This window comes from Cyprinodon tularosa, unplaced genomic scaffold (genome assembly GCF_016077235.1).
Source record: "Cyprinodon tularosa strain WSP-4 unplaced genomic scaffold, ASM1607723v1 ctg595, whole genome shotgun sequence".
Classification (NCBI taxonomy): domain Eukaryota; kingdom Metazoa; phylum Chordata; class Actinopteri; order Cyprinodontiformes; family Cyprinodontidae; genus Cyprinodon; species Cyprinodon tularosa.
Genome location: NW_024039335.1, coordinates 441,779 through 456,982, shown reverse-complemented (window position 1 = coordinate 456,982; position 15,204 = coordinate 441,779). Strand labels below are relative to the sequence as shown.

Below are 15,204 nucleotides of genomic sequence, written 5' to 3'. Positions count from 1 at the left end.
TCTGACTTTAATCTCAGAATCCTGATTTTAATCTCAGAATCCGGATTTTAATCTCAGAATCCTGATTTTAATCTCAGAATTCTGACTTTATTCTCAAAATTCTGACTTTTTTTCTCAGAATTCTGACTTTAATCTCAGAATTCTGATTACTAGCAAACATGTTAGCATCAAGCTGTAGCCATGTCTGTCTTAGAGACTAAACAAGCTCTCTTGTTTTATCAACTTCTGCTCTTCCATTAATGAAATAGCATCACCAGGGACACCTCAGGCACATAAGAAGTCACCCAAGTCCGTCATTTTTCGCCCAATGTGTTACTGGCCCTCCAAAAAAAACTCACATCTTTGTCAGTGAAGCTGAGCGCTCCCACATCTCTTCCTTCATGGTGTCTATCTACATTGAGATTAAAAAGTCTGAGATTAAAGTCAGAATTCTGACTTTTTTCCCATATTAAACAGTTAAAAGTTTAATTTGGGATCAAATCAAATTATACAGTTCAGTTGCCCTTCCGTAGAATCATGATCTGGTTGGTTTGTCTCTGGAAAGTGGGTTAGAGGAAAACTTCAGTTTCTCTGTATCTGGAGTTGAACTGATAATTGAAATAAACAGAAAATCCAAACATTAAAGTTTAATTCATGTAATAGGAGGATTTCTTGTGGCTTTAGTTCATATAGTTGCTTAAGTTATTATTTCCTGGTAACAATGGTTGTTTTGATGCTGTAATAATTTCATTTCATTAGAATAAACATCAACAAACAGTCTGGATTGATGTAATAAGTAAGACAGTTTAGGTGGCCAAGCAATAAATGGATCAGTAGGAATTGATGAACTAATGTTTTACGTGTTTAATAATGAATGAATGAATGAATGAAAGCTAAACGATTATTGAAAGCAGAGCTCAATCAGCAAATAATTTCTGTCTGTGATGCTGCAGCTCGGTGCTAAGAAAGGCCTCGGTGCGCAGAAGGTGAGCGGGAAGAGCTTCTCTGAGGTGGAGAAACAGGCTCAGGTGGCTGAGAAGATGAGAGAGGAGCAGGCAGCGGAGGCAAAGAAGCAGGCTGAGGAGTCCATGTAAGGAAAGCTGTTCTACTTCACCTCAGAGGTACGTTCAGAAGCTCAAGGCTGTGATGGATAACTCTCTGTTCCAGAGTGGCCTCCATGCGCCTGGCCTACAAGGAGCTGGAGATCGACAGGAAGATGGAGGACAAGAAGCTCCGGAACCTGGAGGGGAAGAAGAGGGAGCAGGCTGAGCGGCTGGGGATGGGCTTCGGCAGCAGGAGGTAAGGCGTCCGACGGGCAGCTCCTCTGCTCCACCGTTCAGGACCTAAACGTGTCGCTGCTGTCCTTTCAGTGTCATGTCTCACTCGGTGATGTCAGAGATGCAGGTGATTGAGCAGGAAACTCCTGTTGGAGCCAAGTCTTCCTCCCGCTCCAAGCTGGACGTGTTCGACGAGCCAGGCTTCACTTCTGGACCCCCGAAGTACGCCAGAACCCCTCCCCTTTTAACAGCCGACCCCCGACCCCACTGGGTTTAACCCCCGCTCTCTCTCTCAGGTATAAAGACAACCCGTTCTCAGTTGGGGACAGCTTCGGGTCCCGCTGGGACGCAGACGGAGGAAGCGCCTCTTTTACATCATCCTGGGCTCTGGAGAAGGAGGAGCCCAAAGAGGAGGTGACCATCTCCAGCATTCAGCCAATCGGAGAGAGGTATCCCTGCTCTGTCATACAGTCGGTCTGTCTGAGTCGGTTCCGGTTCTGATCAATGTTCTTCACCAGGCTTCCCAGCAGGAGGAAAGCCGAGGCGTCCTCTGCCATGTCCGAGTCCAGTGAGGCCAGGGATAAGTTCGCCAACGCCAAGGCCATCTCCTCAGACATGTTCTTTGGTCGGGAGAGCAACGCCGAGGTGAGGCGCCCGGGTTGGGTCTGACCCGGTTCTTCGCTCCGGTTCCACTCAGCAGGCTGAACATGTCTTACCTCTGTTCTCTGTAGTACGAGGCGAAGACGAGGCTGGAGGGCATGTCTGGCAGCACCTCCATCAGCTCGGCCGATCTGTTTGGAGATGACAGCGACCCCAGAGGTGAGACGGGCTTCCACCCACTGAGCTCCACGCCAGAACCAGAGCAGATCAAACGAGTCGGCTTTAGGTTCGAGCTGCTGGGAAACATTGAAGCTTCATTTGGCTGCAGGCCTGAATGTTACCAGTTCATGGCTACTTAGCCTCCCATCCGACAGGAAGTCTTTTATCGCTCTTTCCACAGAAATCTGCCTTTTTCACCCCAAAGCAGTTCCTTTTCTTTGAATCAGTTCTAAATAAAATTATTCCTTAAATCAGGGGTCTGCAACTTTTTCCAGGCCAAGGACCCCCAAACCAATGGCACCATGGAGCGGAGACCCCAAATGATATTTAATTGTATGAAATAGTGTTCTAGCAAACTGGTCCTATAGTCACTCTATTACAGATGGAGTAATGTAACGAAAGTCATTTCTCCCTGGGATTATTAAAGTATTTCTGATTCTGATTCCTGGTTGATGGGACAGGTGTTGTGAATGAAACGGTGCCCAGCTTGAAAGAGCTCCTGTGTGTCGCTGAATGTGTGCATTGATGACTGAAAGACATCTTCTGCCTCCTTTTATCTGTTTACTACAGTGTGTTGAATTCATGTTAATGTGGATTTAAAAACATTTCAATTAGTGGAAAAAATTGCAGGGGGGAATATAAAAAAAAAAGAAAAAAAAGTCTAATCAACCAAAACCTTCGTGACCCCCATGCAGTACCTCTGTGGACCCCCAGGGGGTAGGAGACCTCCGCCTTAAATCAAAGATGAACTTTTATTCCAATATTAATTAGCTCATTTTCAGTTCTAATGAAAATGAAAACTCTTTATCTAGCGTCTCATCGTGCTAACGCTAGCTGGTTTGTTTCATGCAGTTTATCGTTTCCTGTTGGTGGTTTATAAAGGCAGCGTTTCCATAAGAATCAGAGCAGCCGGTCGGAAATGCTGATCCGTCTGATCTTCCAGAACCAAATCACTTTATTAAGTTAGTTTATCGCCTGTAGTGATGAACTTTACCGAGTCCAGAAGGGCAGGACTGCTTTAAAAACATCTTTGAATGGTCCTAGTTTCTGATCAACCACAGCAGGAAGGAAAGTTTTTTTTTTTTTTTCAGGACATTGAATGACTTATGCTATGACTTAAAGTTGTTAAAACAAACATTGTCCCTCGGGGGGCACCGTCCTCCTGCCGTAGAAACAGCTCTGCTTCCCATCCTCAGGCAGGGCATCGGACTTCGACAGCGTCCTGCCTTCCGGCCCGGACATCGCACAGTTCAAGCAGGGAGTGAAAACCGTGGCAGGAAAGATGGCCGTCCTCGCTAACGGCGTGATGAACACCATCCAGGTGAGTTCCTGTTAGCTCCTCGCTAACATCCTGCTCGGTCGGTTTTCTCCGTCTAACAGAGACCTTGTGATGTTTCCAAGGATCGCTACGGATCGTACTGAGCGCCGGCAGCCGATCGGAGGGAAAACGTAATGCCTCCCGATTGACCTGTGCATTTGGACAGAGGCGGGGGAGCGTTTGCATGGAGAAGACGGCGTCCCTGCTGCCCGTCTTCCACTAGGACAGTATTCCCTTCCCCCATTAGCAGAATCTTGAGTTTTATTTTCATAAACCATCAGAAAATAAGAAATCTTTTCTAAAACGGCCGTTTCTGTCCAACCTGCTGGTCTTAGAGTTTCAACATGATGTCTTTATTTTTCTTAATTCAGAAATCTATGTGATTTTGATTGAGAACATTTAAAGTATTTGTTTTATTGTGCGATTTAAGAACAAGCTGCTGTGTTTTGTTTCAGTTCAGGAATCCATCGTGTTTTAAAGCTGCTGACTTCTAGTGAAGTTTGGCTGTTTTTTCTTCTACATGAAGCACTGATTTCAGAGCCATCCTGAGCTGATTGCGCAGCAGGTTCTTACCTCTGCTCCCATTAAAAACGGTTCAGCTAGGAGCTCAGACCTGAGTGCCGCCTCCAGCTCCAGGATCTGACTATGCATCCTCACTTACGCAGCGTTTCCTGTTCGAACCTCAGGTCTGCTGCAGCTCGCCTCTGATTCAAAATTCTGGGATTGTTTTCAGGAAATTAATCTTTGGCTTCAGAAAGTGTGGGCTTCCTGAAGCTCGTACTAAATGTTTGGAGCAGACCTGACGTTCAGCAGATGTTTATTATTTCCTTTATGTTCTGACCCAACAGTGTCCAATCACATGAAAGGATCAAACTATTTATTTGTAGGCTACAAAGAACCATATCCAGTATGTCAATAAAGATGGAAAGCCTTCAGTTTCTCTCATCTTTATGCTTTCAGTCAACTTTTATTTCTGCAGGAGAAATAATAATCTAAAACTGGGAGTTTTCTCTGATTGGAGGAAAAATCAACAGTTGTGGGAAAGTTCAGCGTCTTTGACCTGCAGGGAAGGATCTTGGCTCACTCCACAAATGATGGAAGCCTGTCGGCGGGGAGTAATTTACAGGCTGGAGGAATGGAGGCGCTCCGCATGCCTGACCTCCGCAGACAGACCGGTCCTCTGGGTTGGTCAAACCGGATCAGAACAATAACATTTCAGCTCTGTTTCCCAGGACTGACGGGAATGTTGGTCCATATTCCAGGTGGAACTGGAATCCATGAAGGTTTATCCCCAGTTGTAGAAGTAGATCTTCTGCCAGGTGGGGAGGTACTCCATCAGAGGACCTGCAAACAGAAGCTTCAGCTTAGATTCGGGGTCCGACTGGTTCTGAAACATTTCACAGAACTTTTCACATTAAAAAAAGATTTTGAGTCAGAGCTTAAATCTCAGCCTGCCGTACTTACGTGCCACAAGTCCAACTCCTGGGACGTGATCAGCCAGAAGTCTGAGCAGGAAAATGATCTTTTCCCTGCAGACAACAAGGAATATGTTAACCGTCTTTACTGGAAGAACGGAGCCTCTGTGGAGCTCAGCGTGTCTGCTGCTCTGATGCATCATCAGTTTGCTGAAAGCTTCCTCAAATCGTTTCCGCCTGGTGGGAAAACCCGATCAGGTGTAGGAGCCGTCTCTGAGCCTTGGCATACAGAATGTCTCTAACCGCAAATGGTCGAATAGGACTGTAGATCTAGTCCAAGTAGACTCTTACAGAAGCAGAGGATGATCAGGATTGTAAATCTGAGGGTTTGATGACCTTCCTAAGTTAATGAACATTAAAGTTCTGGGTCAGAACCAAACCTCCCCAGAGGAATTGGACCCAAAGGAAGGCGCTATGCTCTTTCCTGGTGAGGGGACGGTTTGGTTCTCCAGGTGAACATCTCTATGGTTCATTTTAATAGAAATCTGTTAATTTCCTTTGAGTTTCAGAACCATCTAATCTGCTGCTTCCAATAAAACTGGAGCAGAAGGAAAAATTTCCAGTCTTAACAGACCAGTGAACGGCATAATCTTAGAGCAGTGTCTACGTTACAGAGACGACAAATACTAAAGGTCGCTTCATGTCAACCCCGAGATTTTAAATGACCATATATGGAAGAACCTAAATCTAAAGTAGGAATTCTTTGGTAAAGACGTGTTTAAACCTGCTTCTAGGCTTATTTTTAACGTGGCCTCGTGGAGGGAGGGAGATGTCTATGATCAGGATGTAATCTGTTTATCTTACTCTGAGAATGTGTCGTAGAACGGGGAGCGCAGCAGATAGTAGCACAGCAGGAAGGCTCGCCTCTTCATCTCAGCTCTCTCCCACCGGTTTTCAAACTTGGCGTCTCTGAGGATGGCGAAGCTGCAGGAAACAACAGAAATGAGTGAAATGTTTCCACACCCACTCATGACGTGAGAGTAAAAACACTTGATGGTAATAATTGCGTGGTTTTTTTTTTTGCTACTTTGTTGCAGCTGAAACCATGTTTCTGTTTTCTGTGGAATTTTAATCCGATTCAAATTAAATTAAATCTGCAGATAATAAAATTTACTGAAAGAATCGCTAAAAAATCTGCAATCATAAGCCTTAATAGGAACATAGATTAATAGAAAACATCCAGGAAGTAAAAGAGCCCTGAACATTCCAGCATCATGGGAAACGTGCAAACTTAAATCTGCAAAATGTTGTTATAGGACAAGGTTTTTTTGTTTTGTTTTTTTACCTCGACAGCTCCAGGGCGGCTGAGACGAGCCACGGCTTCCACGACCGCTTCCCACAAACTCCCAGACACACAACTGTGTTAGGAAAGATGGAGTATAGGAAAACTGCTGCTCAGTGAGGCAGAAGCATCTGTTTCCCTGCTGAAATATGCAGGTGGAAAATTTGGTGGAAGGACGATCCAACAGGACATTAGATCTTTGAGGAGCAGTTTTTATCTCACGGCTGATTAATCACACACTCAGATCCTCCTTTACTTCTGATCCTCATAGTTTTAGCCTAAATTTTTAGCTTAAAAATAAAAGCTTTGATTCATCCAAAGCTGCAGATTTTAAAACCTGAGCCGGTTAGTCCTCCTTTCCAAATATATACCCACTGAAGCTTCAGGAAAAAAGCTTTCCCTCTCTGGCTGTGAAAGAGAAAAGCTCCCTCTAGTGGTTGAAACTAGCGTTACCATTTCAAACTAGATCAGACTGTTCTTATTGGAGACCAGCTGGTTAAAGGATACGGTGCACCAGAGGTCGGCTGATGTAAACTGACTCGGCGAGGGTCTCTTGGAAGCTCAGATCTGTCGGCCTGCTGTTGATCTTCTGCAGGCCGCTCCTCTTCCTCGGAGCTCCCCACAGCCGGCTCTGCAGGGACGGAGCTGCAGCAGCACAGGGATGAAGGATGTTATTCTCCTGTTAGCATTTCTATCCAACTTAAAGGTGGATCCCTATGAGAAACAACAAGCTGCCTGGTCACGATCAGAAACGCTGGTTGCTATGGTGATTCCCGCCTCACGTAAACACATCTCAAAGACGGCAGGCCCCGTGGAGCCTACTGGTTTTATGGATCCATTTAGACGTCTGAGGTTTTTAAAGGGGCAGATCTGATTGGTTGAACACAGCGTTCAGGCAATGCACTCTGGGTTCGGATTGGACAGAAACCTGCAGCTCCTCCAGTGGCTGGAGATAAAACTGAATTTAGATCTAAACCGTTCTGAACATTCCACAGGATCAGAACCAAAACGCAACCAAGAAAACAAATTAATATACAACCTGGGTCAGCTAAGGCCTTTTGATTCCTGGATGATGGTTCTGATGGATCAGACGGCCGAGAAAATGAGGTCCAAACAGGACTGGCTTTTTATTTTGGTTTTTGCTCAAATCCTATCTTAGTCAGGGGGGATTTTTTATAAATATTGTAAAAAAGAAATATGTCTTTAAAAGCAGGGCGAGAGGATGGATGGATAGAAAATAGAAGTAAACAGAATCATGGACAAACAACTGATATCTTTTCTCCTTGCTGCTGTATTTTATTATATTAAGCTTTTATTAAACCAGGAAAGCACGCTCTGAGATAAAACATACTTTTTTAAGGGAGATACGACAAAAAAATAAAAGAAAAATGCATGTAAAATAAATTTTTCCTAAACGAACTCTGTAAGAAAGAATTGAAAAAAACTGTTTGCATGAAGTAAATAAGACGTAAATCCAGCAGCGGTGGAAAAAGCACTCAGCTGTAATACTTGAGTAAAAGTATTGATACTCATAGTCGAATCTTAACTACAAGTAAAGTTACTCAATAATCTACTCAAGTATTGAAGTACTCATAAAATATTGAAGTATTCAAAAATACTAAATAAAATGTTCTATCAGCACATTTCTGTATATTTTTCCAGAGTAATTTTAAAGAACTTGTAACTTTCAGGAACCACCTTATGTATTGATACATAGAACTACCTGCTATAGAATCTACAACACCTGGAAAGAACTTCAGCATGAAAAGGCCACAAAAAGAATTAAAAAGACAGAAAGATTATTTCTTGTTCAAAAACAAACCAAAAAGAAAACATGAGTCTTAATTATCCTCTTTCTTTCACTATCGAAAAGTGATTTAATGTTCTAATCTATTAGAAACGTAGAAACTAGAACTCTGATCTGAGACTCATCCTACTGAGCCACGTGGTCACATAGTACCCCCCTCTAGAAAATGACTCAAGTAAATTAAAGATACATTGAACCCTTGTTTTTCGACTATTGTTGAAAACTTGTTAAGGCTAACATCCCTCTTCCTCAATGATTTGCTTTAAATTTATTTTTGGGGAACACTTCTTCTCCAGCGGTATTCTCAGTCTCTCAGAGAAACATTTTTAAGTCCAAAGCATTTCTTATATTTTTCAAACCAGTCCTTGTTGGCATTAAATGTGCTTGTTACTGCGTAAACAGCACTCGTTGATGGCCGGTATCTGCATCCTCCTCCCTGTCATTTACAGTGATGGGAGTAACGGCGTTGAAAGTTAACCTTTTTTAGTAACAAGTAATCTAACTAATTACTTTGACTGTAACTATAATGCAGTTACGATGGCAGACACCTGCACGTTACTCAGGTCACACAATTAGCCTTTTTTTTCATAATAGGACTCATGCGCGCCTTGTCATGAGGGGAGGATTAGAATGGCTGATGTATAGTGAGATTCCGTCTGTCAGTTGGGTAGGTGGGTGTTTTCGCCGGCAGGTGTTAACGTACAGCACACTCAGAGAGATGGAGAGTGAGGAGGACTCCAGCAGCAAAACAGCGCTTTCCAGATGGAATTACCGGTGTTACGTCGAGCTGCGTTTCCCCATCAGATACGGTTTCCCCTGCATCTCCGCACAGCGTAGGTGGCACGATTCACCGCGAAAGCGACGGGAAACACGCATGCTCGCTAAAGGCGCGTAACAGCCGCCCTGTATTCGCGCCACAGGAGAACTACGGAGAGCGTGAACGATCATTAGCCTATATGGAGAAAGGGAGAAATCGGGATGGATGGATGTTGCCATATCTATAACAACCCAAACACACAGGATTTCAGAATTAGACATCCCCAGTTATTAATTTCATTCACTCACCTGATCTGAACGCCCTGATAAAAAACTTCACACCTATGAGTAGAGGTAATGCAGCCTGATGATGTTTACACAGCATCAGATACCGTTCCCCCATGTAAAGCAGGGGAACAGTATCTGATGGGGTTTACGTCATTTACGTTGAGTTGCAATAAATGCTAAACTCTCTGCAGGTTCTTGTCTTTGTCGTCCGCTCTATTCAGCTGGCTTTGGAAACACACGGCGAGAAGGTGGGGGCTGGGTGGTGAGGGTTACTTTTACTAGTAACTAGTTACTTTTATTGTGGAGTAACTCAGTTACTTTTTGTAGTAAGCAGTAACTATAATTACTTTTTCAAAGTAACGTGCCCAAAACTGGTCATGTTGCCGTCAGTTTGATGCAGTGTTCCAGATTTTGTGCAGATTTTGTGCGTTCATATCCAGCGTAACGTTCTTTTGCCTGCAGTCATTAAGCCATAAAGCTAATGCAGTCTCCATCCTTACCATGGTCTTCTTGCAGACAGTTGCAATCCTTTTTGCTTCCTTATTACTGCGGTTGTCCTTATGTTATTTTCCTTCTTCTTTATGGAACGAACTGAAGGTTCATTAATTCCATAATGGCGACATGCAGCCGCATAGCTTCTACCCTCCTTTAGCACGTCCAGAAGTTTAACTTTTTCTGCGATAGTTAGCATTGTCTTTTGTGCCTTTGTAGGGGCAGAACGTTTCGTCAACATTATGGGTTTTGGAGAAACTTACATTTGGCAAGCTGTTTGATGTACATGTATAAAAAAATATTAAACCGTAACGTTATTGGCACACAGGTAGAGAAGAGGCGTGGAGGCTGTTTAGCCAATCAGAATGCAGAACAGGATGCACAGTGCTAATCTGTGAAGCAGAGAGGTCATGAAAGGTGAACCGTGTTATAATGAGGGTTCACTGTGCACCAAAAAAAGTACTGTAATTAAGTAAATATACTCTGTTACTTTCTCCCGCTGACTATTTTAATCAGATTAAAGGTTGTTGTTTGGGAAAGATCAGAACTGAATTAAAAAAAATGTGGAAAAAGAAACAAAATGAATGTTGGATCATTTTCAGGCAAAAAGAAGGTAAATGTTGAACAGAACATTTTAAGGGTTTCCTCACCGCTACCCAGAGGTCTGATGGCCCGGCCTGACCTTTGACCCACGAAGCAGGCGTCCTCCTGCTGCTCCCCGGTACTATCATCTGAGGGTAAAAAACACCAACTGATTCACTCACTCTTCCTCACTCAGCTCCTCTGTTGTGGTTCTGCTGATGAGCTTCAGATGCATCTCTATGCTGCTTTAGTACATAGAGGAGAAACCCGGGATCTGCTGCTGCAACATCAGCCCAATTTTCAATTCAATTTAATTCAGTTTATTTATTTAGTGCCAATTCACAACATGTCATATCAAGGCTCTTTGCAGTTCAACCAGATCATCCAGTCAAATTGATTTAAAGTTTTCCATCTAAGGAAAGCTAGTTGATTGCATCGACTCATTGACTCAAATACAATCCCTCACACTAAGCATACTTGTAGCGACAGTGGAGAGGAAAAACTCCCTTTTAACAGGAAGAAACCTCCAGCAGAACCAGGCTCAGTGTGAGCGGCCATCTGCTGAGGCCCACTGGGGTTCAAGGAGACAGAAGCAGAGATACAAAAAAAACAAAAGACCACCGTGCCTCCGCCTCCGTGCCTCAGAGCTTGTATGAGCCCATGTTTACTGGTCAGGGACTGGAACCAAACATTTACAGACATCTCTGGAGTAAATCCTTTATTTTCAAACATGATTTATTTAGGAAAACCTATTTTCACAACCCTGCAGGACTCCCACTAGGCACTGTCTTTAGAACAGCTCTATTTTCAATTATTACAAAGCAAGGACAGAAATAAACTCTTTCTGGTAAAAAGTAAAGAATAGTCCCTTCTGGACTTTAAAAAGAAGACAGAAAAACTGACCTTCGCTGACACATTCAGACCCTCTGTCCAGAGGGATTATGGGAGGTGAAGTCTGCAGGCCCAATTTGTACAGCAGAAGAAGAACGAGGCGAAAAGCTACCCTGAAACAAAGCGCATAGGGAGCATTAGAGAATCTCTGGGGCATTAAAGTTAAAGAGCAAAATATCTTCAAAACACAAAAAAAGAAAAATTTTCCTGAAAAATAAATCTCCGTCTAACTGATCTCAGGTTGTTTTTTGTGATTTAAACAGAGGTTTTATAATGAATGGGGAGAAAGCAGGGCGTACTTAAAGATCTGGATGAGCCCGATCATCAGCCAGCGACCCGCCTCCCCCCACAGCTTCCCGGCCCCCATCTCCAGAAACACCTCCACGTACTCCAGCACCGACAGCCAGGTGAGGAGTCTCTGCTGAGACAGTGGCTGAACACAAACACACAGCAGGAGGGTGGTGCAGGGAAAATTCACCAAACTTTAGGAAAACAATTTGATCCAAACGATAATTCATCTCCTTCAAACACAATCTGAGCTTCTAGCATCTGCAGAAATCTCTCAGCTTCATCCAGATTAACCATAAGGAAGAGATTAAACGTGCTCACCACAGAGAAGGCGCATCGCAGTCCTTTACGCAGGATGCTGTCGTTGAACAGAACCAAAAGGTTGGATGCAGAGTAAACTGGAAGATAAGTAGAGCAATCACCAATCAATTACCTTGAACCAAAGTGCTTTACACTACAGGCACTGCTCCCGGGTCATGGGTCAAGTGGAGAGGGGAATTTCTCCAGTGTGAGATCAGCCTCGCTTCTGCTCACTGTACACAGGCGCCACCTCTGACCTCCATCAGTAGGCGGCGAGGGTGAGCGGTTTTTTCTCCGAGGACACAATGAAGCTGAAAGCCCGGGCTTCGCTCGCAGGGTAAAAACTCCTACATCCGCTGCCATCAGATCGCCCCCTGGAGGCTTAGCTAATGTTTGCTGAAGGAGTCATCCTGCTAAACCAGCAGGAGTAGAGGCTGCTTTTGGGTTTTTGTGCAGGAGACCTGACTGAGGAACTGCAACTATTGGAGCAGAGATTAGCGCCATTTGATTATTTTCTACTGAAGCTACACATACATTTTATTCTGATTTTCCTTTGTATTAAGCTCTTGCTCCAAAGTTTTTATCAGCATGAAAATATCAGAGATTTTAGATTCCAGCCAATAAAATCAAAAAATTATTTTGGTTAAAATTGGATCTCTCCTCATTATCTGATCCAGGTCTCTTTTTTTTTATTATTTTTTTTTTTATTTAGTATTTTTTCAATTTTACATTAAAACAAACAAACAAACAAACAAAAAAAAGAATGATCCAGGTCTCTTTACTGTAAAAGTTTAGCTTTCTCTGGACAAAATAAGCTTCAGGTGAATTTATGTGGTCAAAAATTCAAACAAACCAAAAAATAAAGCATTTCAATTTTTTCTCCACAAACTATGATTTAGTTTAAACCAGCAGAGTTTGGAAAATTCTTGTTAGAAGCATAAATCTATTGTTAGGAAGGATCCGACCAGGAAGCAAAACTCAGGGCAGGTTCTGGTGTGAGAGAATCCTGCAGCGGCTCTTTACTCACCAAGCTCAGAGATCTCATGAGAATCAGCGAAGCGCCCTGAAAGATAAACGGAGGAACATGTTAGTCTCTGCGATCATTTAACCCGCCCTCACTGCGGCGCTTGATGACTTTTTGCAGGTTTGGAAACAGAAATGATTGGCTGCATGTTTGGTCTGACAGCTGCCTGAACTCGGTCTGCACAGTAGGTTTGATTTCAACTTTGGTAGGGACACTGTTGGTCTGATGTCATTGGTCCTATGCAATAATATGCATGCTCGTTTTTTTATGCTTGACATGAAAATCAGGATGTATTTCGTTTAAAGAGAAAAGCAGCATTTCTTGCTACATTTATCCAAATTTTATAAGCGCTACACACACTAGATGCTGTTTATCAATGACTGACGCTTTACTGGCTCTGATGAATGAGGAAATAGGACTTTTTTCCACTTTGAAAAGGTTTGCATTTGAAATTACCTAAGACAGTAGGTAAATCTGTGCCTATTTAACAGAATATAGTCTAAATATGTCTGTTATATGTGGATTTCTACTTTTTTTTTGAAGATATAGAATTGTGCAGAGGTAAACAGAGGTAAAGCCCACTCTTATCTTTTAAATATTCTCTTTTTATCATTAAAACAAAACAAAATAATAGATTCAAGGGACGCCAAATAAATGTATTGTATTTATATGAGCACTGAAAATAGAAGAGAAACTGATACTGATCATTTAATATTAGGGAATGCACGATATTGGGATTTTGGCCGATATCTGATATGCCGATATTTTAAAACTCATGTAGCCGATAACCAATATCGATACCGATGTTAAAGCTGGACAAAAATAAGTAGTCATTGAAAATAGCAGTTTTATTATCCATTTCTGACACTTTGAAAAATAATATACTCAAATATATTTTCATATGCTGATATCAAATTGATTTTTAAAAACGCGGTATCGATCTATTTTACTTTCAAAATCTCGTGAAATTTCATCGTTCTGTTACAAACTCTCATGATATTTTGCAAATTCTTGTGAGATTTTTTTAGTAAAATAGATCGATACCGCGTCAATATATCAAGATATAAAAATATGGCAAAATTTAGTGAATTTTCGGGGGATCTCGTAGCATAACGATGACATATAGCAATATTTCATTAGTAAAAGAGATTTTTTTAGACTTTAGTAACTCAGAAGCTGATCAAATATCGGGATAAATATCGGTGGGGTGGCCGATGTCCGATAGGGGGCCGATTATATCGTGCATCCCTATTTAATATATTAACTTCACTCTACAAGCTCTACATCTAGGCTGTAGTTACTCTGTTTAACCCATTTCATGTATTTTATTTATGGCTGAAACAATTCATTGGATTAATCAATTATTGAAATAATGTCAACAAATTTAGTAATCGATTGATCATTATGGAGTATCTAGACTCTAAAAGATGTCTTTAGCTCACAGAGCGACCAACTAAGAGCAAGAATTACACCAAAATTGTAAAAAAAAAAAATAAACATTTTCCATTTTAGATAAAACATGTTTTCGTCTGTCAATATTCCCCATTCCAGAACTCCTCTACTGCTGCAACAACGATGTATTGTAAATTATAAACATGGTATTCACATCTAATTGTTGGTAGGGACAGGTAGGTCCGTCCAAAGTTTTGGTAGGGACTTGTCCCCATGGTCCTTATGCAAACCTACGCTCATGGGTCTGCAGAAATAAGAAAGGATTTCAGCAAACTGACTAAAAACTAAACTGTGTTACAGAAGGATTGACTAACAGGACAGAAATAAAAAAAAAAACTGTCTCAAAAATCTGAAGAACTGAGAATCAGGACACTTTAAAAAGATGCACCTGAAGCTTGGATCATAGGGAGGAAAATGATGGATCAGACTGTGGAAGAGAGCAGAACTCCTGCAGCACCTTCAGCTGACAGTTTATCTGCCAGCTTTGAACATCTACAGACTGATGGTTTCTGATCATTTCTTCAGTTCAGGTTCAGTCAGATCTTCTCTGAACATCACTAAATCTCGCCACAGATTCCTGAACTAAACTCCAGCGTTGGTTCTCCTGGAAGGGGAACCTCCTGGTTTTAGTTCCCCTCACCAGCTGACCAGCTTTCCTGTCTCTGCTGGAGAAAGGCATCCCCACAGCATGATGCAGCCACCACTATGTTGAACCTGCACCTGTGATGAAGCTTTTCTTCAGCAGGTATAACATTTAAGGATATCACGTATTTAACATTTCACCTTATTAATTGTTTTTCACTCTACAATTAGTCAACACTTCTAGTTTATCTACAACATAAAACCCGAATAAAAAAACTGACTTGTGGCTGAAGTGAGGCCGCGTTTGTCTGGGTGTGAATAGTTCAGGGCTCACCTGCTATTAGGTAGGACAGTGTTCGGACTGTGTTCTCCAGCTGGGCTGTAGCTGCAGGGTTTCTCCTCACAAACTCCGTGTAGCGCTCATAAAGACGCCTCACAGCATCGCTATACTCCTTAAACTGCGACATTTCAGCTCAGACTGAAGGAATAACTCCCCATTCAGCTAAAGCTGGAAACGTTTGCTGCACTTTCACTTCAGATTTTACAAACAAACAAACAAACTTCCGGGTCTTTTCTGTCTTCTTCTTCTATG

The 15,204-nt window shown here is 42.4% G+C and overlaps 2 protein-coding genes across 3 annotated transcripts in view; one reads left to right on the top strand and one right to left on the bottom strand.

Moving 5' to 3' along the window:
- arfgap2 (ADP-ribosylation factor GTPase activating protein 2) overlaps positions 1–4,338 on the top strand; it is an 18,792-nt gene extending 14,454 nt beyond the window's left edge. For both annotated transcript variants that reach the window (XM_038306863.1, XM_038306862.1), the window contains 8 exons: positions 933–1,069; positions 1,147–1,278; positions 1,350–1,478; positions 1,553–1,705; positions 1,775–1,901; positions 1,988–2,075; positions 3,272–3,396; positions 3,477–4,338. In XM_038306863.1, the coding sequence (XP_038162791.1) occupies positions 933–1,069; positions 1,147–1,278; positions 1,350–1,478; positions 1,553–1,705; positions 1,775–1,901; positions 1,988–2,075; positions 3,272–3,396; positions 3,477–3,497 (912 nt within the window). In that variant the 3' untranslated portion in view covers positions 3,498–4,338. The remainder of the gene's footprint in view (positions 1–932; positions 1,070–1,146; positions 1,279–1,349; positions 1,479–1,552; positions 1,706–1,774; positions 1,902–1,987; positions 2,076–3,271; positions 3,397–3,476) is intronic.
- On the bottom strand, positions 4,254–15,204 carry pex16 (peroxisomal biogenesis factor 16). The gene is made up of 11 exons (XM_038306864.1): positions 14,947–15,204; positions 12,582–12,617; positions 11,576–11,652; positions 11,266–11,399; positions 10,979–11,079; positions 10,144–10,224; positions 6,658–6,795; positions 6,154–6,226; positions 5,673–5,792; positions 4,858–4,922; positions 4,254–4,737 (listed from the first exon to the last, which is right to left on the bottom strand). Exons 1-11 carry the CDS (start codon positions 15,077–15,079, stop codon positions 4,679–4,681), a joined length of 1,017 nt encoding a protein of 338 aa, XP_038162792.1. The 5' UTR covers positions 15,080–15,204; the 3' UTR covers positions 4,254–4,678.